General features: G+C 37.9%; 1 protein-coding gene across 1 annotated transcript in view; it reads left to right on the top strand.

Annotated features, from left to right (window-relative positions):
* Positions 1–23517, top strand: part of ITGA9 (integrin subunit alpha 9) — an 838607-nt gene that overhangs the window by 792022 nt on the left and 23068 nt on the right. The window contains exon 27 of the mRNA XM_053714443.1: positions 9334–9453. Coding sequence (XP_053570418.1) covers positions 9334–9453 — 120 coding nt within the window. The remainder of the gene's footprint in view (positions 1–9333; positions 9454–23517) is intronic.

The raw sequence follows: 23517 nt of genomic DNA, 5'->3' as shown, positions 1-23517 counted from the left end.
TACAATATTAAGTACAATTTGATATAAATATATATATATATATATATATAAAACGTGTTTATATATATATATATATATATATATATATATATATATATATATATATACACAGTATACAGGGAGTGCAGAATTATTAGGCAAATGAGTATTTTGACCACATCATCCTCTTTATGCATGTTGTCTTACTCCAAGCTGTATAGGCTCGAAAGCCTACTACCAATTAAGCATATTAGGTGATGTGCATCTCTGTAATGAGAAGGGGTGTGGTCTAATGACATCAACACCCTATATCAGGTGTGCATAATTATTAGGCAACTTCCTTTCCTTTGGCAAAATGGGTCAAAAGAAGGACTTGACAGGCTCAGAAAAGTCAAAAATAGTGAGATATCTTGCAGAGGGATGCAGCACTCTTAAAATTGCAAAGCTTCTGAAGCGTGATCATCGAACAATCAAGCGTTTCATTCAAAATAGTCAACAGGGTTGCAAGAAGCGTGTGGAAAATCCAAGACGCAAAATAACTGCCCATGAACTGAGAAAAGTCAAGCGTGCAGCTGCCAAGATGCCACTTGCCACCAGTTTGGCCATATTTCAGAGCTGCAACATCACTGGAGTGCCCAAAAGCACAAGGTGTGCAATACTCAGAGACATGGCCAAGGTAAGAAAGGCTGAAAGACGACCACCACTGAACAAGACACACAAGCTGAAACGTCAAGACTGGGCCAAGAAATATCTCAAGACTGATTTTTCTAAGGTTTTATGGACTGATGAAATGAGAGTGAGTCTTAATGGGCTAGATGGATGGGCCCGTGGCTGGATTGGTAAAGGGCAGAGAGCTCCAGTCCGACTCAGACGCCAGCAAGTTGGAGGTGGAGTACTGGTTTGGGCTGGTATCATCAAAGATGAGCTTGTGGGGCCTTTTCGGGTTGAGGATGGAGTCAAGCTCAACTCCCAGTCCTACTGCCAGTTTCTGGAAGACACCTTCTTCAAGCAGTGGTACAGGAAGAAGTCTGCATCCTTCAAGAAAAACATGATTTTAATGCAGGACAATGCTCCATCACACGCGTCCAAGTACTCCACAGCGTGGCTGGCAAGAAAGGGTATAAAAGAAGAAAATCTAATGACATGGCCTGCTTGTTCACCTGATCTGAACCCCATTGAGAACCTGTGGTCCATCATCAAATGTGAGATTTACAAGGAGGGAAAACAGTACACCTCTCTGAACAGTGTCTGGGAGGCTGTGGTTGCTGCTGCACGCAATGTTGATGGTGAACAGATCAAAACACTGACAGAATCCATGGATGGCAGGCTTTTGACTGTCCTTGCAAAGAAAGGTGGCTATATTGGTCACTGATTTGTTTTTGAATGTCAGAAATGTATATTTGTGAATGTTGAGATGTTATATTGGTTTCACTGGTAAAAATAAATAATTGAAATGGGTATATATTTGTTTTTTGTTAAGTTGCCTATTAATTATGCACAGTAATAGTCACCTGCACACACAGATATCCCCCTAAAATAGCTAAAACTAAAAACAAACTAAAAACTACTTCCAAAAATATTCAGCTTTGATATTAATGAGTTTTTTGGGTTCATTGAGAACATGGTTGTTGTTCAATAATAAAATTAATCCTCAAAAATACAACTTGCCTAATAATTCTGCACTCCCTGTATATGTGTGTTTATCTCTATATATATATATCCTTTTGAAAGCAATACATTTTAACAGTTAACATAAAAAATAATGTTACGTTATTCTGCACTGTTATTATCCTAGCGACATCTTAAAAAACAAAAGCGATTTAGAGATTTACACCCCCCCCAAGGTATACTTACCTTTGATTCCTCGCCAGCCTCTTCTGGGTTTTTTTTCTTCTCAAAAGTGCCTCACGGGTGCGCTGTGTAATCACAGCAAGCCCGATCGCGGCACAAAACTAAATGTAGCGCACTACAGTTAGATGGCGCGATCGGGCTGTTGTGCTTAGACAGTGTGGCTGCGACGCACATTTGAGAAGAAAAACAAAAAGAGACTGGGGAGGAACAGAAGGTAAGTAAATCTCTCAGTCTCTTTTGTTGTTTAAGGGGTCGCTGGGATACATTATTTTTTATGTTTGCTGTCCCTTTAATATGAATACAGTTATGAAAATATGATTTATAATATAATTTGAAGGCCTAAAAATCTATCAGAGAAAAAAACACTCTACCGCTTTAGAATTTTTTTTTCTAACTACCACATTGTCTTAATATTTGTTAAATATGAAACTGAGTAACTGAAAGTACTGATAATATCATACTAGTATGTTGGAGCACTGAAACTACTGAATAATCTCACCGGTTTGAAGTTCAAACTCTTGAGTAGCTATAATCCTTTGGAATGTGCTTTACAGTGGTCTTTACAGCCTGTCTTCCTCATTGTCCCCTAAAGGGAACCCCACCTTCTTTATTTTCTTAACATATGCACATATTTTTGATCTGTTCCTCTCTTTTCCATGTGGTTTGGCTCAGTTTGCTCTTGTTTTTGCATTGCACTTTTAACGTATTTATTCATTCATGGAATGTGAATGGGAAAACAGAAAATAAAATTGTTTTGTAGTAACACAAAATGGGCAATAATTACTACTTGTATTTATTTCCCCCTTATCATCTTTTAAGGCCAATTAATTATATGGTGTCTTGGTTCCTGAATTAAAACCTTTTAGATATTGGCAGAGGCATAGGTGTATTTTAGGCCAGTAACATAGTGTACCTTCTTTCTGAGGAATGATTTCATAGATACTATAGAACATTCATATAATAATAAACTGCTAACTTCAATGCGCGTTAATTAAATATTAAATATTTAAAAATAATTATTATTTAAAATGATTATACATACTGTAAAAAATCTAAATAATCCATAGAATATATCTTATTTTAACAGTAATAAATTTGAGCTTTTTCATTTTTCATTAACATGGAAAAATTTTATATATTTATTCAAGTTTTAGCATTAAAAACAGATGTTTGATTTTAAGGGATATGGAAGTCCGAATGAAACATTAAAGATTCAAATAGTTAAAAACAAACTTCCCAATTGACTTCCTTTTCTTGAGAGCATTGTGAGGTAGGCATGCATGAGTCTTAATCAATATACCTGTATGTTTAATGTTTTTAATTAATTTTTTAATTAATAATTATTATTTTTTAAAATTTAAATAACATGCATTGAAGTTAGCAATTCTTTATGTGCTCTAACCCGACATTGCTTTAGACCTAAATCGTGAACCACAATGCACGTTATGTATATTTTACATTCCTATGCTCTTCACATAGAAATTGTTTAAATTTTTATTAGTAAATATATATTTCTACATACAGTATATCTAATAATGTCAATGTAAAATGGATATCTATACCTACAGTCATGGCAAAAAACGTTTGCACCCCTGCATTTCTGTCAGATAATGCACCACTTCACCCAGAAAATTGTTGCAATTACAAATGTTTAGGCATTCTTATGTTTATTTATTTTGTTTGTACTAGTATGACACAAAAAAGTGGAGAGAAAAAAAGCCAAATCAGACACATTCCATGCAAAACTCAGAAAATGGACTGGACAAAATTATTGGCTACCTCAATTTAATATTTGCATACCCCTTGGAAAAAAATAACTGAAATCAATTGCTTGCTGTAACCATCAATGAGTTTCTTAAATCTCTCTTCTGGAATTTTGGACCACTTTTCTTTGGCCAACTGCTCCAGGTCTCTCAGATTGGAAGGCTTCCTTTTCCCAAATGTTGTTTTGAGATCTATCCACAGATCTGGACTCATTACTGGCCAATTCAGTACTCTCCAACGCTTTGACTTAAACCATTTCTGGGTGCTTTTTGACGTGTGCTTTGTCCTGCTGTAAGAACCATGACCTCTGACGGAGACCCAACTTTCTGACACTGGGCCCTACAGTGCACCACATAATTATTTGGTAGTCTTCAGATTTCATAAAGCCATGCAGTCAATACATCCAGTGCCTGAAGCAGCAAAGCAACCCAAAAACATCAGTGAACCTCCACCATGTTTGACTGTAGGGACTGTATTCTTTTCTTTAAAAGCCTCATTTCTTTTTCTGAAAACAGTAGAATGATGGGCTTTACCAAAAAAACTGTAATTTTGTTTTGTCTGTCCAGAGCACATTCTCCCAAAATGATTTTGGGTTCCTCAGGTAAGTTTTGGCAAATTCCAATAATTTTATGTTTCTGTGTCAGCAGTAGGGTCCTCCTGGGTCTCCTACCATAGCGTCCCTTTTCATTCAGATGGTGACATATAGTGTGAGCTGACACATTTGTACCCTGTGCCTGAAGGTCAGATTGAATTTGTCTGGAAGTTGATTGAGGTTCTTTATCCACCATTCGAACAATCCTTTGTTGCAATTTTTCTCTTTCGTCTACATCCAGGGAGATTATCTACAGTGCCATCGGCTGTAAACTTCTTGACAATGTTGGGCACAGGAACATTAAGATCTCTGGAGATGGACTTGTAACCTTGAGATTGTCCATGCTTTTCCACAATTTTTGTTCTCAAATCCTCAGAAAATTCTTTGCTGTTCTTTCTCTTCTCCATGCTCAGTGTGGCACACAGAGACACACAACAGAAAGGTTGAGTCAATTTTTCACCATTTTTACTGGTTGCCGGTGTGATTTTTTTTTTTGTCAGCCCCTGTTAATCGATACAGGGAGTTTAATTACAAATTACAGGAGCGTCACAAACTTGGAATGCAATTATTTCTTACAATTTTGAGACGGTGCCAATAATTTTGCCCTGTCCATTTTTGGAGTTTTGCGTGGAATGTGCCAGATTTGGCTTTTTTTGTGTCATACCAATACAAACAAAATAAACAAACATGGTAATGCCTAAACATTTGTAATTGTAACAATTTTCTGGGTGAAGTGGTGCATTATCTGACAGAAATGCAGAAGTGCCAATATTTTTGGCTATGACTGTATATATCTATAGGAAGTAAGTAAAGAACATTGGAATGTTAAAAATGTACTGTAAAACATACAATAAAACATAAATACATATGTACATACATCTATACTCACACACACACACACACACACACATATGTGTATATATATATATACTGTACATATATACACATATTTAGACATGTATATGTATGTTAACGCCCTTTGCAGCCCCCTTTTTTTTTTGGTCAAACACCTTATACCCTATTTCTTTGAGCCCATATAACTTTTTTTGAAATAATTTTTATCAGATAGCGTTAATATGAGTGTAATTGTACTTTTAAGTGTATTTGTTTCTTTCATGTAATTGGCAAGAGTCCATGAGCTAGTGACGTATGGGATATACATTCTTACCAGGAGGGGCAAAGTTTCACAAACCTCAGAATGCCTATAAATACACCCCTCACCACACCCACAATTCAGTTTTACAAACTTTGCCTCCTATGGAGGTGGTGAAGTAAGTTTGTGCTAAGATTTCTACGTTGACATGCGCTTCTCAGCATTGTTGAAGCCCGATTCCTCTCAGAGTACAGCGAATGTCAGAGGAACGTGAAGGGAGTATCACTTATGAATATGATGATTTCCCTAACGGGGGTCTATTTCATAGGTTCTCTGTTATCGGTCGTAGAGATTCATCTCCTACCTCCCTTTTCAGATCGACGATATACTCTCAATTTACCATTACCTCTACTGATAACTGTTTCAGTACTGGTTTGGCTATCTGCTATATGTGGATGGGTGTCTTTTGGTAAATATGTTTTTATTATTTAAGACACCTCAGCTATGGTTTGGCACTTTATGCATTTATATAAAGTTCTAAATATATGTATTGTACTTATATTTGCCATGAGTCAGGTTCATGTATTTCCTTCTGCAGACTGTCATTTTCATATTTTGGGAAAATTAAAATTTTTTAAGAATTTTTTTTCATGCAATTTAATGCAACTTTTTTCTTCCCCTACCCTTACGCGAGCTTTCAAGTCGCACTAACCCACTGAGCATAAATCACGAATGCGCCTGAGCAAAGACATTTACTTTCAAATTGTAATACCCATGCTATTTATGATAAGCGCAAAAAGCCGGTATCGCTCACGCGCCAACAATATTGCTCCACTCATAATCTAGCCCTAAATGTGTTTTTTATGACTTTCATTTAAAATGTGTTTAATCACATTAAATAAGGGTTCATGTCACTGTCTGATGATGATTTTGCCATTTTGTTTCACAGCCCATCATCACTGCTGGCTTTTTTACTTCTTACAATAAGTACCATATTACAGGATAAATGCATTTGGTGCATGTCTAATAATATACACATTAGTTATTGTATATTGAGCAGTTGGACATTGGGGTTTCTGCAGTGATGTAGTCTTTATACAGGAGGGTCATACCTGGGTCAAACGTTTTGGTATCATTGTTTAGTTTACTATATATGGGAATTAAAGTGGAATTACTACATTTCATAATACTGTGTTGCTGTATTATTCAGTGTCAGACAGCCAAAGTAAAAACGCTCTTCTGTTTGGATTTAGGATAAACTGTGGGATATAAGTATGTTTCTCTGATCTTTTAGCCTGAATCCCACAATAAAGAACGTTAGGCCTGCATCTGAATTTTATCAGCCTCAAATGATAGCTTTGCCTGGATTTCACAAGATAGGTCTCCAAACCAGAATTTTACATCTTTATCCAGAGGATTTAATGGAAGCAAGTTTATTTTAGTTGTTAAACTCTTCATGAACCTTCAAATTGATTTTTCATAGAACTGCAAAAATAGCAGTACATTACTCTCATGATGTGTTTGATGCCATTTGGTTTTTCTAGGGAAAACTCTCATGCTTTTCCGCTTCAAGTAAATAAAACATCTTTCCTTTAGTATCGCCAATATCAAAATTTTTCATTTTAGATTTCAAACATCAGTATTTAACCTACATATTTATTTATATGTTTATTATTTTTTAATTTTACTTATTTAGGGCCAGATTAAAAGTGGAGCGCTAAATATCTTAAAAGCGATATTTGCGCTCCACTGAGTAATACCAGTGCACTAGAGCGCACTTCCATAGGGTCCAATGGGAGCCTTGTTCTGATGCAGTCAGAGACAGCACAGAACCTAAGCACAGCAAAGAGGGTAAGGAGCACAGCAATATTAAATATATATATGTATATGGTTATATACATATATATTTATGTGCTAATATGTGTATATACACATATTAACACATAAATATATATGTATATAAGCATATACATATATATTTAAAGGGAACACACAGTTCCCATAGACGGCAATGTAAAGGCTCCCACCAACTTTACCCCCAAAATACAGCTTAGTGCCTTTGTTTTATTAAAAAAAAACAAAAATGCTATAATTTTAATTTTTTAATAAAATACTCTACACTGTATTTTGGGGGCATATGGGGCACATTTATAAAATTAACCAGAGATCTGATCTCTGGTTAAACTTATAAGCGCTAATTGGTAAAGCAAACTCGCGGTAGCAATTACCAGCCACTTGTAATGACTGGTTATTTATCACATGCCCGCAAATAGGCAAATTTGCCTGTTTGCGGGCGCACGATAAATAAGTTCTCCACTTGTAATCTAGCCCTTATTTGTTTAATTATTTGGTTTCTATCTCAAGTGAGAGTGAACGATTAAAACGAGCATTTATTCATAATGAGGAAGATTTGTTTTACTCTATTATACAAGAGCACCATAAAACAGTGAATCATAATATAAGGATTTAAGTATCTTATTTCTTTGATATATGTTGATATTATGTCAATCAATAATCGTAAAACATTAACTATAAATATACATATAACAGACAAGCTCCAGTTAACATATAGGGCCAGATTACAAGTGGAGAGGTATTTGAAAGTAGAGCGAGAGATATTTGAAAGTAAAGCGAGGTAACCCGATCTCGGAAAAATGACGGACTTAGAATATAGTGTGCATAATAACGTATTCCCTCTTAAAAGTCAATGGAGCAAAAAAGTGGGAAAAAACCCAACATCCTACTCGAGTGCAAACTCACATTTTCTCAAGTGCGCTAACCCAACATGAAAATATCAATATTCCACATTCCAACGTTCTTCAATTAAAAGAATGTTTTTTTCATGTTTATTCATAAGTACATATTTCTACATATATATGATGGTATTTTGGTACAATATACATCAATACCTATATATATATATATAGATGATTATATATAGGTATATATACAGGTATATCTAGGAATATCTATTTCAAAATACATAGAACATATTCTACTATGTGAAGAATGTAAAAGGAATGTGAAATATTTATAGTAAATACACAGTATAACACTTTATTAAATATGAATATTTCAGAAATATGCTTTTACATGTTTTCATCTACTTGACTGCAAAGAGCTCCAATGCACTTATAAATGTGTCTTTATATATATTTGTGTTTATATGTGTATATATGTAAGTAAATACATAGATACACATATAAATACATATGTACACATAGTATATACACACACACACATCTTTAGACATGTATATGTATGTATCTCAGCGTTAAAGACCTTTGCCTACCTTTTGTTTTTTCTAACACCTGAGACCTCATATCTTTGAGCCCTTATAACTTTTTTGTGCAATGTTTTTAATAAATCATTTTTATTAGATAGTGTTATTATGAGTGTAAGTGTACTTTGTAATCTATTTTTTATGTGTTTTGAGACATTTATTTTGCAAAACAGTTAACCAGAGCTCTTAGGATGCAGTAATCTTTCTAGCATACACAAAACCCCTTTTTGCTCGCTTGTAACTGTTAACGCACCACTCATAATCTGGCCCTTAAAGGGACATTAAACACTAAATACATGCTAGAGAGAATGATGCATTCAAAGAAAAGATTAGTCCATGACTAACATATAGATGTATTTTTTAAAGTTTCATTAGTTGTTTAAAAAGAGACAAAATAAGTGTAAAGTTTTAGTGTCTATAAAACACTGGGAGCTGCCATGTTGTAACTTGTGTTATCTTCTCTGCTGTAGCCAATTAGGGACCGTTATAAATAGGTCACTAGAGTGTGCAGCCAATGGTTGTGCTGGATTTAACAGTGTTCTGCACTTCCATTTGTAACAGAAACTGAAAAGCTCACAATTTCAGAATGGAATTACAAGCAAAGAGGACAAAAAAAATAATGAAAGTATATTGCAGAGTTGTTTTATTATATACAATTTATCATTTTATATTACCATCTCAAAGTGTTTAATGTCCCTTTAATGTTTGTGCTGATTTTGAAAAAAACTTTATTAAAATACGTCTTAAAATCTCTCCTATTTTACATTGTAGGTGGTGTTCGAGGCGTTGCACAATCTCGAGCCGCGAGGTTACGTAGTTGGTTGGATCATCGCCATTAGTTTGCTAGTAGGAATTATTATTTTTCTCTTGTTGGCAGTGCTGTTATGGAAGGTAAGTTAACAAAGTTGTATACAGATATTTATGACTGTAACTGTGCGTGTTTCTGTGTATAATATGCTTTTGTTTGTACTGCATGTGTGTAGGTTTGTGTGCGTGTTTGTAGCTTTTATGTGTGTCCAGTGTGTCTTTGTATGTACTGTGTGTGTGTGTGCGGTTTGTGTACGTATATGTGTGATAAATCAGTAAATAAATACTATATAAGACTAATGAAAGAAAAAATACCGTATTACAATACAAATTGTATATGGTAAAAATGGAGACATCAAACATGTTATGAGTTTATCTCTGATGCCATATGTTGATAAAAAGTACTATCCTTAGGAGAAGTTGTTGGCTACATTTTTAGAGAAACATTCGGCTAGATTTAGAGTTGGGCGGTAGCCGTGAAAACCAGCGTTGGAGGCTCCTATTGCTGGTTTTGGGCTACCGCCGGTATTTAGAGTCAGTCAGGAAAGGGTCTAACGCTCACTTTCCAGCCGCGACTTTTCCATACCGCAGATCCCCTTACGTCAATTGCGTATACTATCTTTTCAATGGGATCTTCCTAACGCCGGTATTTAGAGTCGTGGCTGAAGTGAGCGTTAGAAATCTAACGACAAAACTCCAGCCGCAAAAAAAAGTCAGTAGTTAAGAGCTTTTTGGGCTAACGCCGGTTCATAAAGCTCTTAACTACTGTGCTCTAAAGTACACTAACACCCATAAACTACCTATGTACCCCTAAACCGAGGCCCCCCCACATCGCCGCCACTATATTAAATTTTTTAACCCCTAATCTGCCGTCCGCACGCCGCCGCAAGCTACATTATCCCTATGTACCCCTAATCTGCTGCCCCTAACACCGCCGACCCCTATATTATATTTATTAACCCCTAATCTGCCCCCTCAACGTCGCCTCCACGTTGAATTTTCCTACCTTAATTCCGATTGGCTGATAGAATCCTATCAGCCAATCCGAATTCGAGGGACGCCATCTTGGATGACGTCCCTTAAAGGAACCTTCATTCTTCATTTGGAAGTCGGAAGAAGAGGATGGATCCGCGTCGGAGGTCTTCAAGATGGAGCCGTTCTTCATCGGATGAAGATAGAAGATGCCGCTTGGATCAAGATGGTTGCCGGTCCGGATCTACTCTTCTTCCCGGATAGGATGAAGACTTTGGAGCCTCTTCTGGACCTCTTCAGCCGCCACTTGATAGAAGACTTCAGCCGGATTATGGATCGCCAGCCCCCTCTTGGGCTTGGATGAAGACTTCAGAGGACGGATCGGTGAACCTGGTATGGTGAAGATAAGGTAGGAAGATCTTCAGGGGCTTAGTGTTAGCTTTATTTAAGGGGGGTTTGGGTTAGATTAGGGGTATGTGGGTGGTGGGTTGTAATGTTGGGGGGGGGGGTATTGTATGTTTTTTTTTACAGGCAAAAGAGCTGAATTATTTGGGGCATGCCCCGCAAATGGCCCTTTTCAGGGCTGGTAAGGTAAAGAGCTTTGAACTTTTTTAATTTAGAATAGGGTAGGGCATTTTTTTATTTTGGGGGTCTTTGTTATTTTATTAGGGGGCTTAGAGTAGGTGTAATTAGTTTAAACTTGTTGTAATATTTTTCTAATGTTTGTAAATATTTTTTTATTTTTTGTAACTTAGTTCTTTTTTATTTTTTGTACTTTAGTTAGTTTATTTAATTGTATTTATTTGTAGGTATTGTATTTAATTAGTTTATTGATAGTGTAGTGTTAGGTTTAATTGTAACTTAGGTTAGGATTTATTTTACAGGTAATTTTGTAATTATTTTAACTATTTTAGCTATTAAATAGTTCTTAACTATTTAATAGCTATTGTACCTGGTTAAAATAAATACAAAGTTGCCTGTAAAATAAATATTAATCCTAAAATAGCTACACTATAATTATTCTTTATATTGTAGCTATATTAGGGTTTATATTACAGGTAAGTATTTAGCTTTAAATAGGAATAATTTATTTAATAAGATTTAATTTATTTCGTTAGATTTAAATTATATTTAACTTAGGGGGGTGTTAGGGTTAGACTTAGCTTTAGGGGTTAATCCATTTATTATAGTAGCGGCGAGATCCGGTCGGCAGATTAGGGGTTAATAATTGAAGTTAGGTGTCGGCGATGTTAGGGAGGGCAGATTAGGGGTTAATACTATTTCTTATAGGGTTAGTGAGGCGGGAGTGAGGCGGATTAGGGGTTAATAACTTTATTATAGTAGCGGTGAGATGCGGTCGGCAGATTAGGGGGTAATTATAGTAGGTAGCTGGCAGCGACGTTGTGGGGGGCAGATTAGGGGTTAATAAATATAATATAGGGGTTGGCGGTGTTAGGGGCAGCAGATTAGGGGTACATAGCTATAATGTAGGTTGCGGAGGTGTACAGAGCGGCAGATTAGGGGTTAATAATAATATGCAGGGGTCAGCGATAGCGGGGGCGGCAGATTAGGGGTTAATAAGTGTAAGGTTAGGGGTGTTTAGACTCGGGGTACATGTTAGGGTGTTAGGTGCAGACTTAGGAAGTGTTTCCCCATAGGAAACAATGGGGCCGCGTTAGGAGCTGAACGCTGCTTTTTTTTTTCTGCTCAAACAGCCCCATTGTTTCCTATGGGGGAATCGTGCACAAGCACGTTTTTTTAAGCTGGCCGCGTCCGTAAGCACCGCTGGTATCGAGAGTTGCAGTTGCGGTAAATATGCTCTACGCTCCTTTTTTGGAGCCTAACGCAGCCATTCTGTGAACTCTAAATACCAGCGGTATTTAAAAGGTGCGGCCAAAAAAAAGCATGCGTAGCTAACGCACCCCTTTGGCCACAGAACTCTAAATCTAGGCGATTGGAAGCAGAAAGGGATATGCTTTTACCATCCAATTGGAAGATCTGCAAAAAAAAAAATGCTTTTTTTTTAATTGTTTAGGCATTGCAACCTATAAATCTATCATGAAATGCAGGCTTTTGCACAATTCAGTCTACATATATGTGTGTGTGTGTGTTTCAAAAGATTTTAAAATTAATAGATTGTGCTCATTTAAAAATGCTGACATTCTCACTTGAGCGCTGTAACAATGAAGAACGGATGAGAATGACTGAGGTTAATGAATTTGTCTCTGGCCAATTTGACTTAAAGGGATATAAAAGTGAAAAAGAAAATGGTGTAAAGTGTTAGAGCATTTTAATATTGACTGTTGCTTGAAGATAACTGCAAAAGGGACTAACCACATAATGTCAGCTTTAGCACAGCAGTGCTCTCCTGGGAGCTAGCTGAACACATGTGGTAAGCCAACGACAAGAGTCATATGTGTGTAGCTACCAATCACCAGCTAGCTCCCAGTAGTGTGTTACTGCTCTTTTTTTATAATAATATTAGCTGTTTAAATATTGTAAAGTTTTAGTGTCCATAAAGCGATAGGTGATGCCATGTTGTAACTCAGGTTTCCTTCTCTGCTGAAGCTAATTAGAGACATAAATGGGACACTAAAGTGTGCAACCAGTGACTATGAGGAATATCTAGAGTCTGCACTTTCACATTTAACATGAAATTTAAACCTTACAATTTCCAGAATTAAATTACAGGAAAAGGAGACAAAATGAACAATGAAAATATATTGCAAAGTTGTTTAACTACATATAATAAACATTTTAACCCCTTAGTGACCACAGCAACCACACATATTATATAACGTTTTTCTCGCCATTAAATTGACATTCTAAAGATACCATTATTTTCATCATATCTTATAATTTACTATAAAAAATTATAAAATATGATGAAAAAAATGGAATAAAAACACTTTTTCTAACTTTGATCCCCAAAATCCGTTACACATCTACAACCACCAAAAAACACCCATCCTAAATAGTTTCTAAATTTTGTCCTGAGTTTAGAAATACCCAATGTTTACATGTTTTTTGCTTTTTTTGCAAGTTATAGGGCAATAAGTCAAGTAGCACCACCAATCTATGCCAAAGTTTGAAAAAAAAAAATGATTTGACAAAATAGCAATTTAAGAATACATTTACTGAGATCATTAAGGGTTACTGCCCCAATATGTGTTCAGCAAAATCTCCTGAGTACACCCACGAATAGGTTTGTCAGGTTCTCAGGGGGCTAAAAGGCCTTATTTCTTCTATAAAGGTAAGACGAGTCCACCGAATCATCCATTACTTGTGGGATATTATCCTTCCCTACAGGAAGTGACAAAGAACACCACAGCAGAGCTGCCTATATAGCTCCTCCCTTAGCTCCACCCCCTAGTCATTCTCTTTGCCTTCTCTAAGTACTAGGAAGGGTAAAGTGAAAGAGGTGATAAAATATTAGTTTTTAATTTCTTCAAGCAAGAGTTTGTTATTTTAAATGGTACCGATTTGTACTATTTACTCTCAGGCAGCAGATGGAATCGTGTTGGCTTTTCTAAGATCTCACGGGTGGAAGGTGAACGTAAAAAAGAGTTCACTTATCCCTCTCACAAGAGTTCCATTCCTGGGAACTCTGATAGATTCAGTGGACATGAAAATTTTTCTGACGGAGGTCAGGAAATCAAAGATTTTAATAACCTGCCGAGCTCTTCATTCCATTCTTCGGCCGTCAGTGGCTCAGTGTATGGAGGTAATTGGACTAATGGTAGCGGCAATGGACATAGTTCCGTTTGCTCGCTTGCTTCTCAGGCCACTGCAACTATGCATGCTCAAACAGTGGAATGGGGATTATGCGGATTTATCTCCTCAGATAAATCTGGATCAAGAGACCAAAGACTGTCTTCTTTGGTGGTTGTCACAGGATCATCTGTCCCAGGGAATGGGTTTCCGCAGGCCAGCATGGGTCATAGTGACGACGGACGCCAGCCTATTGGGCTGGGGTGCAGTCTGGAACTCCCTGAAAGCACAGGGTGTGTGGACTCAGGAGGAGGTTCTCCTCCCGATCAATATTCTAGAACTGAGAGCGATATTCAACGCACTTCAGGCGTGGCCTCAGCTGGCTTCGGCCAGATTCATAAGATTCCAGTCGGACAATATCACGACTGTAGCATATATCAATCATCAGGGAGGAACAAAGAGTTCTCTAGCGATGATAGAGGTTACCAACATAATTCGATGGGCAGAGACTCTCTCTTGCCATCTGTCAGCAATCTATATCCCAGGATCGGAGAACTGGGAAGCGGATTTTCTAAGTCGTCAGACTTTTCATCCGGGGGAGTGGGAACTCCATCTGGAGGTGTTTGCACAATTGATTCATCAATGGGGCACACCGGAATTGGATCTGATGGCGTCTCGTCAGAACGCCAAACTTCCTTGTTACGGGTCCAGATCAAGGGATCCTCAAGCAGTACTGATAGCTGCTCTAGCAGTACCCTGGTCGTTCAACCTGACTTATGTGTTTCCACCATTTCCTCTCCTTCCTCGTTTAATTGCCAGAATCAAACAGGAGAGAGCTTCAGTGATTTTGATAGCACCTGCACGGCCACGCAGGACTTGGTATGCAGACCTGGTGGAGATGTCATCTTTTCCACCATCGAATCTGCCACTGAGACAGGACCTTTTGATTCAAGGTCCCTTCCACCATCCAAATCTAGTTTCTCTGCGGCTGACTGCCTGGAGATTGAACGCTTGATTTTATCCAAGCGGGGATTCTCTGAGTCGGTCATAGATACCTTGATTCAGGCTCAGAAGCCTGTCACTAGGAAAATTTATCATAAGATATGGCGTAAATATCTTTATTGGTGCGAATCCAAAGGCTACTCATGGAGTAAGATCAGGATTCCTAGGATTTTGTCCTTTCTCCAAGAAGGATTGGAGAAGGGGCTATCAGCTAGTTCCTTAAAGGGACAGATATCTGCTTTATCAATTCTACTGCACAAACGTCTGGCAGATGTTCCAGACAATCAGTAGTTCTGTCAGGCTTTAGTTAGAATCAAGCCTGTGTTTAAACCTGTTGCTCCGCCATGGAGTTTGAATTTAGTTCTTAAAGTTCTTCAAGAGGTTCCGTTTGAACCTATGCATTCCATAGATATTAAGCTTCTATCTTGGAAAGTTCTGTTTTTAGTTCATAGCAGGATAACCTGCACGCCATTCCCACGTTGAAGTTATCTCTCTCTTCAGACATGTGTAAGAACAGCAATGGATCTTAGTTACAACCTGCTAAGATCATAGAAATCCCAGGCAGATTCTTCTTTTTTCCTGCCTGGAACAAAATAGCACAACTCCGGTACTATTTAAAAATAATAAACTCTTGATTGAAGCAAAATAACAGCTACATTTCACCACTTATCTCTTACTACCTCCATGCTTGTTGAAAGTTGCAAGAGAATGACTGGGTATGGCAGTGAGGGGAGGAGCTATATAGACAGCTCTGTTGTGGGTGTCCTCTTGCAACTTCCTGTTGGGAATGAGAATATCCCACAAGTAATGGATGATCCGTGGACTGGATACACCACAAGAGAAATAAATTTATCAGGTAAGCATAAATTATGTTTTTTAGTTGCTATCTCTTCGGCTCGAAGAGTTTCTGAACTATCTGCATTACAATGCGACTCGCCTTATCTTGTTTTCCATGCTGATAAGATGGTTCTGCGTACCAAACCTGGATTCCTTCCTAAGGTTGTTTCTAATAAGAATATTAATCAGGAAATTGTTGTTCCTTCTCTGTGTCCTAATCCTTCCTCTAAGAAGGAGCGTCTATTGCACAACTTGGACGTGGTTCGTGCTTTAAAGTTTTACTTGCAAGCGACCAAAGATTTTCGTCAAACATCTTCTTTGTTTGTTGTCTATTTTGGAAAACGTAGAGGTCAAAAAACTACGGCTACCTCTCTTGCCTTTTGGCTAAAAAGCATCATCCGTTTGGCATAGGAGACTGCTGGACACCAGCCTCCTGAAAGAATTACAGCTCACTCTACTTGAGCGGTGGCTTCCACATGGGCTTTTAAAAATGATGCTTCTGTTGAACAGATTTTTAAGGCTGCGACTTGGTCTTCGCTTCATACCTTTTCCAAATTTTACAAATTTGATACCTTTGCTTCTTCGGAGGCTGTTTTTGGGAGAAAAGTTCTTCAAGCAGTGGTGCCTTCTGTTTAACCATCTGTCTTGTCCCTCCCGTTCATCCGTGTCCTGTAGCTTTGGTATTGTATCCCACAAGTAATGGATGATTCCGTGGACTCATCTTACCTTTATAGAAGAAAACTAAATTTATGCTTACCTGATAAATTGATTTCTTCTATGGTAAGACGAGTCCACGGCCCGCCCTGTCATTTTAAGACAGATTATATTTTTTGATTTAAACTGTCACCTCTGCACCTTGTAGTTTCTCGTTTTCCTTCCTGTACCTTCGGTTGAATGACTGGGGGGTGGAGCTAAGGGAGGAGCTATATAGACAGCTCTGCTGTGGTGCTCTTTGCCACTTCCTGTAGGGAAGGATAATATCCCACAAGTAATGGATGATTCCGTGGACTCGTCTTACCATAGAAGAAATCAATTTATCAGGTAAGCATAAATTTAGTTTTTTTAGAGGGCGCATTCCAGTTGGAATTTTCACATCTGTCATCATGCACCCATGTCCTATTTGGGACATTTCTGAAACTGGCCAATGTAATTTACCCCATCAAACCATATATTTTTGAAAGTAGACACCCTAGAGTATTTGAAATGCTGGTATTTAAACATTTTCCATGCATTAATTCAACCACCAGTCTTTGTCAAACTTTTGGGAAGTCTTTTTTTTGTGTTATTTTTCACACACATTGTACTTTAGGCATGGATTCTCAATTCCTGTTATGTGTTACTGCCAAAAAACACCCTTAGTAAGTTATTGCAAGAAAACACTTCAGGTTGTTTTCTGCAAGAACTCTCGAGTACACCTATGACCCCATGCATAGGTTTGCCAGGATTTCGGGAAGGTTCTGTTACAATTTTATGACTTTATATTTATTGTATTTTTAGTTAAAAGTGAAAGTATTTCTTCTGATAGGCCTATCTTTAGTTTGGGGCCTATCACATACCCCAGTTTTATTTATTGTCATGAAAGTGTATATATTTGAAATGTTGACACCCCAAGGTATTGTATATGGTTTCCTTTGATGCAACCCTTTTAAGCCAAAACAAATGGAGAAGTGTATGGTGATAATTATTCAATTTTCATTTTTACACAAACATTGCTTTATGACTATGATTTGGGCGAGCCTGTTGTAAGTTATTGCAAAAATACTCTCCAGGTTGTTTTCTGCAAGACCTCCTGAGTACAAATATGCCCCCCCCCCCTATGCATAGGTTTGCCAGAATTTTGAGAAGGTTCTGTTACAAATTTTTTACTTGTAATTTTAGTTAAAAATGAGAGTATATATTCTGATAGGCCTATCTTTAGTTTGGGGCCTATCACATACCCTAGTTTTATTTACTGCCATGAAAGTGTATATATTTTAAATGTTGACACTCCAAGGTATTGTATATGGTGTGCTTTGATGCAACTGTTTTAGCCAAAAAATTGGTCAAAATGTATGGTGGTAATTTCTCAATTTTCATTTTTTACACACACATTGCTTTTTTACTATGATTTAGGAGAGTTATTGCAAAAAAACACTCCAGATTGTTTTCTGCAAGGCCCCCTGAGTACACCCATGCCCCCATGCATAGGTTTGACGGAGGTTTTGGCAAAATACAGCACCAATTTTAGAACTTATAAAAAATAGAGTAGTGAAATGTAAAATCTGGCACAGTAAAATTAAAAAAAAATGGACCATTGTATGATACCGCTTGAAGCAGTCCCCAATGCAGAGTCCAGGCTGTCCAGGGCAATCAGGAGATTAATATATGGTGTCCTTTGTCTGCCCCCTCTTGGTACAGACTCTCTCCCATCACCGCTCGAGGAGCAGGTGCCTCTTGGTACAAAATCCCCAAAATGATCTGGAACTGAAACTGTAAAAAAGTCTGTTTCAATCCGGGGTTTACTTTTTTGAACAACAAAAAGTCGTTGTGGGTTGCAATCTGCATTAAGTAAATTGCAACCTTTTTGTACCAGGCCCTTGTCTTCCGCATAATTAGGTAGGGCTGCCAGATCAAACCCACCCATATGCCGGTTATAAGCCTTGATGCACACTGGCTTCATTATGCTCTCAGCTCTGCCACGTACAGAGACCTCCGCAGTCCTCTCTGTGTGGATGGTGGTAAGAAGGTATACATCCTTCTTGTCTCTGTACTTAACTGCCAACAGCTCCTCTTGGTGCAGAGCTGAGGTCTCCCCCCTTCGTAGCCGGGTGCGTGCAAGTTGTCCTGGGAAACCTGTGCGGTTCTTTTTAATTGTACCGCAAGCTACTGTATCAAAGCAATACAGTAGCTTGAACAAAAGGAAACTTGTATATAAACAAATACAAGTGGTACCCTTTGTTCATCAAGGGTAATATCAGGTCCCAGACAATCTTGCCAGTGGTTCCCATATGTCCTGGGCAACCTGGAGGGTCAAGGTGGCTATCCTTTCCCTCATACACCCGGAAGGCCTGAGTATTCCCAGTCTCGCTCTCAGAGAGCTTATACACCTTTATCCCATACCTGGAGCACTTAAAAGGAATATACTGCTTGAATCCCAGCCTTCCCTTACACTTCATCAGGGATTCATCCATGCATATATTTCTTCCAGGTGTATAAGCCTCTGCAAACCTGGCAGCAAAGTGGGTAATCAGGGAGCGGATTTTATGCAGCTTGTCAAATTGGGGATGCTCCCTAGGGGGTCACAGGCTGTGTCGCTGAAGTGCATGAAATGTAGAATCATTTCATAACTCTTCCTCAACATACACTGGGAAAAATTGGGGGTAGAGCAGATGGGGCTACTGCTCCAGTAGGAGCGAAATGAGGGTTTCTTTATGATGCCCATCAGCATAGTCAATGCCCAGATTTTTTTAAATTCTGGCACATCGATGGGGGTCCATTGCGGCTTTGCCAAGTATGAGTCAGGCTTTGCAGCACAGAACTGATAGGCATATAAATTAGTTTGGGCGACAATGTTCCCCAATACATCATCGCCCAGAAACACCTCCAGAAACTGTTGGGGGCTAAATCCTGCAACATCCATATTGATGCCAGGATTTGCTATGAAGGGTGGGATATCTGGCCTCTGGTGATGAGGCGTTACCCACTCTTCAGCGGCAATGGCAGCAACACGTCTCTTCTGGCAGGGGGGCTAGCAGCCAAAGATACATCACTATCAGTTGAGACTGTATCTAATGATGTATCTGAGCATATGACAGGGTCAAAATTGGGGTCTGAGTCAGACATAAAGGTGCCTGACTCTGATGCAAGGATGGCATATGCCTCCTCAGCACTATATATTCTCTGTGACATTATTTATTTTATCCGTCACAGAAAACAAAATTACTAAAAAAAAAAAATCAACACAAAATTTAAATTTAAAATAACTAAATTAACTAAATGGCTCTGAAAAGGGCCTTTGGGTCTCACAAAAAAGTTACAAAATAAATATGAACCCAGTAAAAAAGTGCAGATGTGCAACTGCCAGTGATTTATAGTGATCACTGGCAAGCTAGGGGTTAATGGCTCTGAAAAGAACTTTTGGGTCTCACAATTTTTAACAAATATGTTAGGTAAATCTCTCTCTCCTAAACACAGATCTCTCTCTCCCACAAAAAAGTGAGGAGAGGGAGGGAGATCCACACTGATCAGAGTTAATATTTACAAATATTGACATGATCAGACAAATGAGATATTTTATTATTAAAAAAGAAATTATAGAGCAAGCTCAGATTGGATGACCCTAGCCTGCCCCTATGATGAGGCAGACTAGGGACACCCCCAGAAGCCCCATGAAGCACTGGGCATCGCCATCTTTAAAGCCTCGTGGGGGAGGGGGGCTATATGGGGCTTATAATATTTAAAAAAAACCATTTTTTTTAATTTAAATTGTTATATTTTAATAGATACTGAGTGCCTCTACACACCGAGGCACTCAGCACCCAAGCAGAGCATCGGAAGCCTGTCCGATCGCTTCCGATGCTCTGCTAGACTGTTGGGCTGCACGTGGAGCGAAACCGGAAGTGATCACTCGTGGGGAGTGATCATTCCGGGGCCCGGCAGTCGGGAACAGTATTGCAGGATGTCTCAACATCGAGGCATCTCTGCAATACTATTAGAGTGGCTGAAAGCGATCTCTATCATTTCCAGCGCTCAGATTACCCGAGGACGTCTAGGCTACGCCCTTGGTCATTAACAATCTTTTTTTTGTAGGACATACCCTGTACGTCATCGGTCGTTAAGGGGTTAAAATTACAATCTCACATTCTTCAATGTCCCTTTAATTTCTAATCATAGAATTTATGTCAGAACAATATAACAACTATACGTTTACATAGCAAATATACATTAAGAATGAAATTAAAGAAAAGACTGCTGTTAGTTCTGGTGGGAAATTGTTTAAACCTATTTAAAAGCAGATTTAGGAGTAAAGGACTGTTAGTAATTGTTTGGGATAAATCTAAGAGTTTTACTTGACAACAACGTTGTGGGAGGCCAAACTTTATACATAAAATGGGGGGGGGGGGATTACAATGTGGTTTTCATTAAGTAGTTTATCCATGTTGATTTGAGAACCTCAGTGATGAAGCTTATTCTACATGGTTCTTATGAAATGTCATTGAATTCTGCTGCGAGAAAAATGCATTCCAGAATACTTTACATAGAAACAAAACACAGATATGTATTGGTAAAAGTCCATTTAGAGTGTGTATTATACTGTGCAAAAAATATAAACAAATGAATTTTTAAATCAGAAAATCAATTTCTATAAAATGATAGAGCCTACCTAGATATTTTCTTTTTATAAATTAACTAGTCGATAAGCCTGCCCAGAGGGCAGTCTAATTATTTTTTAAACTACAGATGTAGAAACAACCTATTTTATATAACTAAGTACCCTAACCTAACACCCCCTAACCTAACAACCCCTAACCTAACACCCCATTAAATAAACCTAAATTACCTAAACTAATACATTCTAAAGTTACAAAAAATAAAAACAAATTAAGTTTACAAAAAATAAAAAAAGGCTAACAATTACAGAAAATAAAAAATCAAATTACCAAATTTAACAAAATTAAACCTAATACCTATGAAAATAAAAAATATCCCTCAAAATAAAAACACCCCCTACTCTAAGAATAAACTACCAGTAGCCCTTAAAAGGGCTTTTTGCAGGACATTGCCCCAAGATAATCAGCTCTTTTACAAAAAATATACAAAGTCCCACCTAACATTAAACCCCCCCCACCCCCCAAAATAAAAGAACCTAACACTAAAAAACCTAAACTACCCATTGCCCTGAAAAGGGCATTTGTTTTTTGGCATTGCCCTTAAAAGGGCATTTAGCTCTTTTACAGCCCATCCCTAATCTAAATAAAACAAACCCCCTCAAAAAACCCTTAAAAAATCCTAAGTCTAACCCCCAGGTTAGTACTCACAGTTCCTGAAGTCCGGTGGAGAAGGTCCTGTTCCAGGCGGTGAAGTCTTCTTCCAAGCGCAACCTCTTCTTCTTGCAGGAACATCCTGCGCAGAGCGGATCTGAAGACTGAAGACCACAAAGCTGAAGACCGGCGACCCGGGAACTGTTCAAATCCGCCAATAGGATGAGAGCAAGTGAAATTATATTGGCTATTGAAATCAGCCAATAGAATTTCACTTGCTCTCATCCTATTGGCTGATTTAAACAGCCAATAGGATTTGAGTAGCTTTCATCCTATTGGCTGATTTGAATTGGAAAAATCAAATCAGCCAATAGAAATTCAAGGGATGCCATCTTTAATCGCGTACCTTGAATTCACTATTCAGTGTACGGCGGAGATTGTACGAAGAGGATCCTCCATGCTACATGGCTCCGCAGTCTTCAGTCTTTATCTCCGCCCAGGATGTTCCTGGAAGAAGAAGAGGTTGCACTTGGAAGAAGACTTCACCGCCTGGAACAGGACCTTCTCCGCTAGACTTTTTAAGGTTTTTTTTGGGGGGATTTGTTTTATTTAGATTAGGGATGGGCAGTAAAAGAGCTAAATGCCCTTTTAAGGGCAATGCCCAAACAAATGCTCTTTTCAGGGCAATGGGTAGTTTAGGTTTTTTAGTGTTAGGTTCTTTTATTTTGGGGGGTGGGAGGTTTAATGTTAGGTGGGACTTTGTATTTTTTTTTAAAAAGAGCTGATTGGGGCAATACCCTGCAAAAAGCCCTTTTAAGGGCTACTGGTAGTTTAATCTCTAGAGTAGGGGGTGTTTTTATTTTGTGGGGGTCTTTTTTATTTTCACAGGGATTAGGTTTAATTTTATTAAATTTGGTAATTAGATTTTTTATTTTCTATAATATTAGCCTTTTATATTTTTTGTAAACTTAGTTATTTTTATTTTTTGTAGCTTTAGAAAGTATTAGTTTAGGTAATTTGGGTTTATTTAATGAGGTGTTAGGTTAGGGGTTGTTAGGTTAGGGTACTTAATTATTTACATAGTTATTTGCGTTTTGGTTTTTGGCGGTTTAAAGAGTTAATAAGTTAATTAGGTTTATTGCGATGTGGGAGTTTTGCAGTTTAGGGGTTAATAAGGTAAATAGGTTTATTGCAATGTGGGGTTTTGCGGTTTAAGAGTTAATAGGGAAAATAGGTTTATTGTGATGTAGAGGTTTTTGCGGTTTAGCGGTTAATAGGGAAATTAGGTATATAGCAATGTGGTGGTTTTGATGTTTAGGAGTTAATACTTCGTGTAGGATGTTTGTTTTTTTTATATATATTTCATGCGGGCGGTGTTTTTTTTTTTAAATACTTGATGCAGGCGTTTTTTTTGTTTTTTTTAATACTTGATGCAGGCGGTTAGTTTTTTTTTAATAATAATAATAATGTGGGCGATTAGTTGTTGCTTTTGTAATGCTCTGTTTGCCTTTCGCTGCATCCAGGTGAATTCTTTTGTCCTCGTGCTGCCAACATTACATTGAGGATGCGTGCGCAACTGCCGACGGCGACGGACATTACAAACGCAATTATAGTATAGATTATTAATTGAGGGCCAGATTACAAGTGGAGCGTTAACAGTAACACT

Source organism: Bombina bombina, chromosome 5, assembly GCF_027579735.1.
Source record: "Bombina bombina isolate aBomBom1 chromosome 5, aBomBom1.pri, whole genome shotgun sequence".
NCBI classification, from domain to species: domain Eukaryota; kingdom Metazoa; phylum Chordata; class Amphibia; order Anura; family Bombinatoridae; genus Bombina; species Bombina bombina.
Note: the sequence above shows the minus strand (reverse complement) of the source record. Positions and strands in the feature narration are given on the sequence as shown.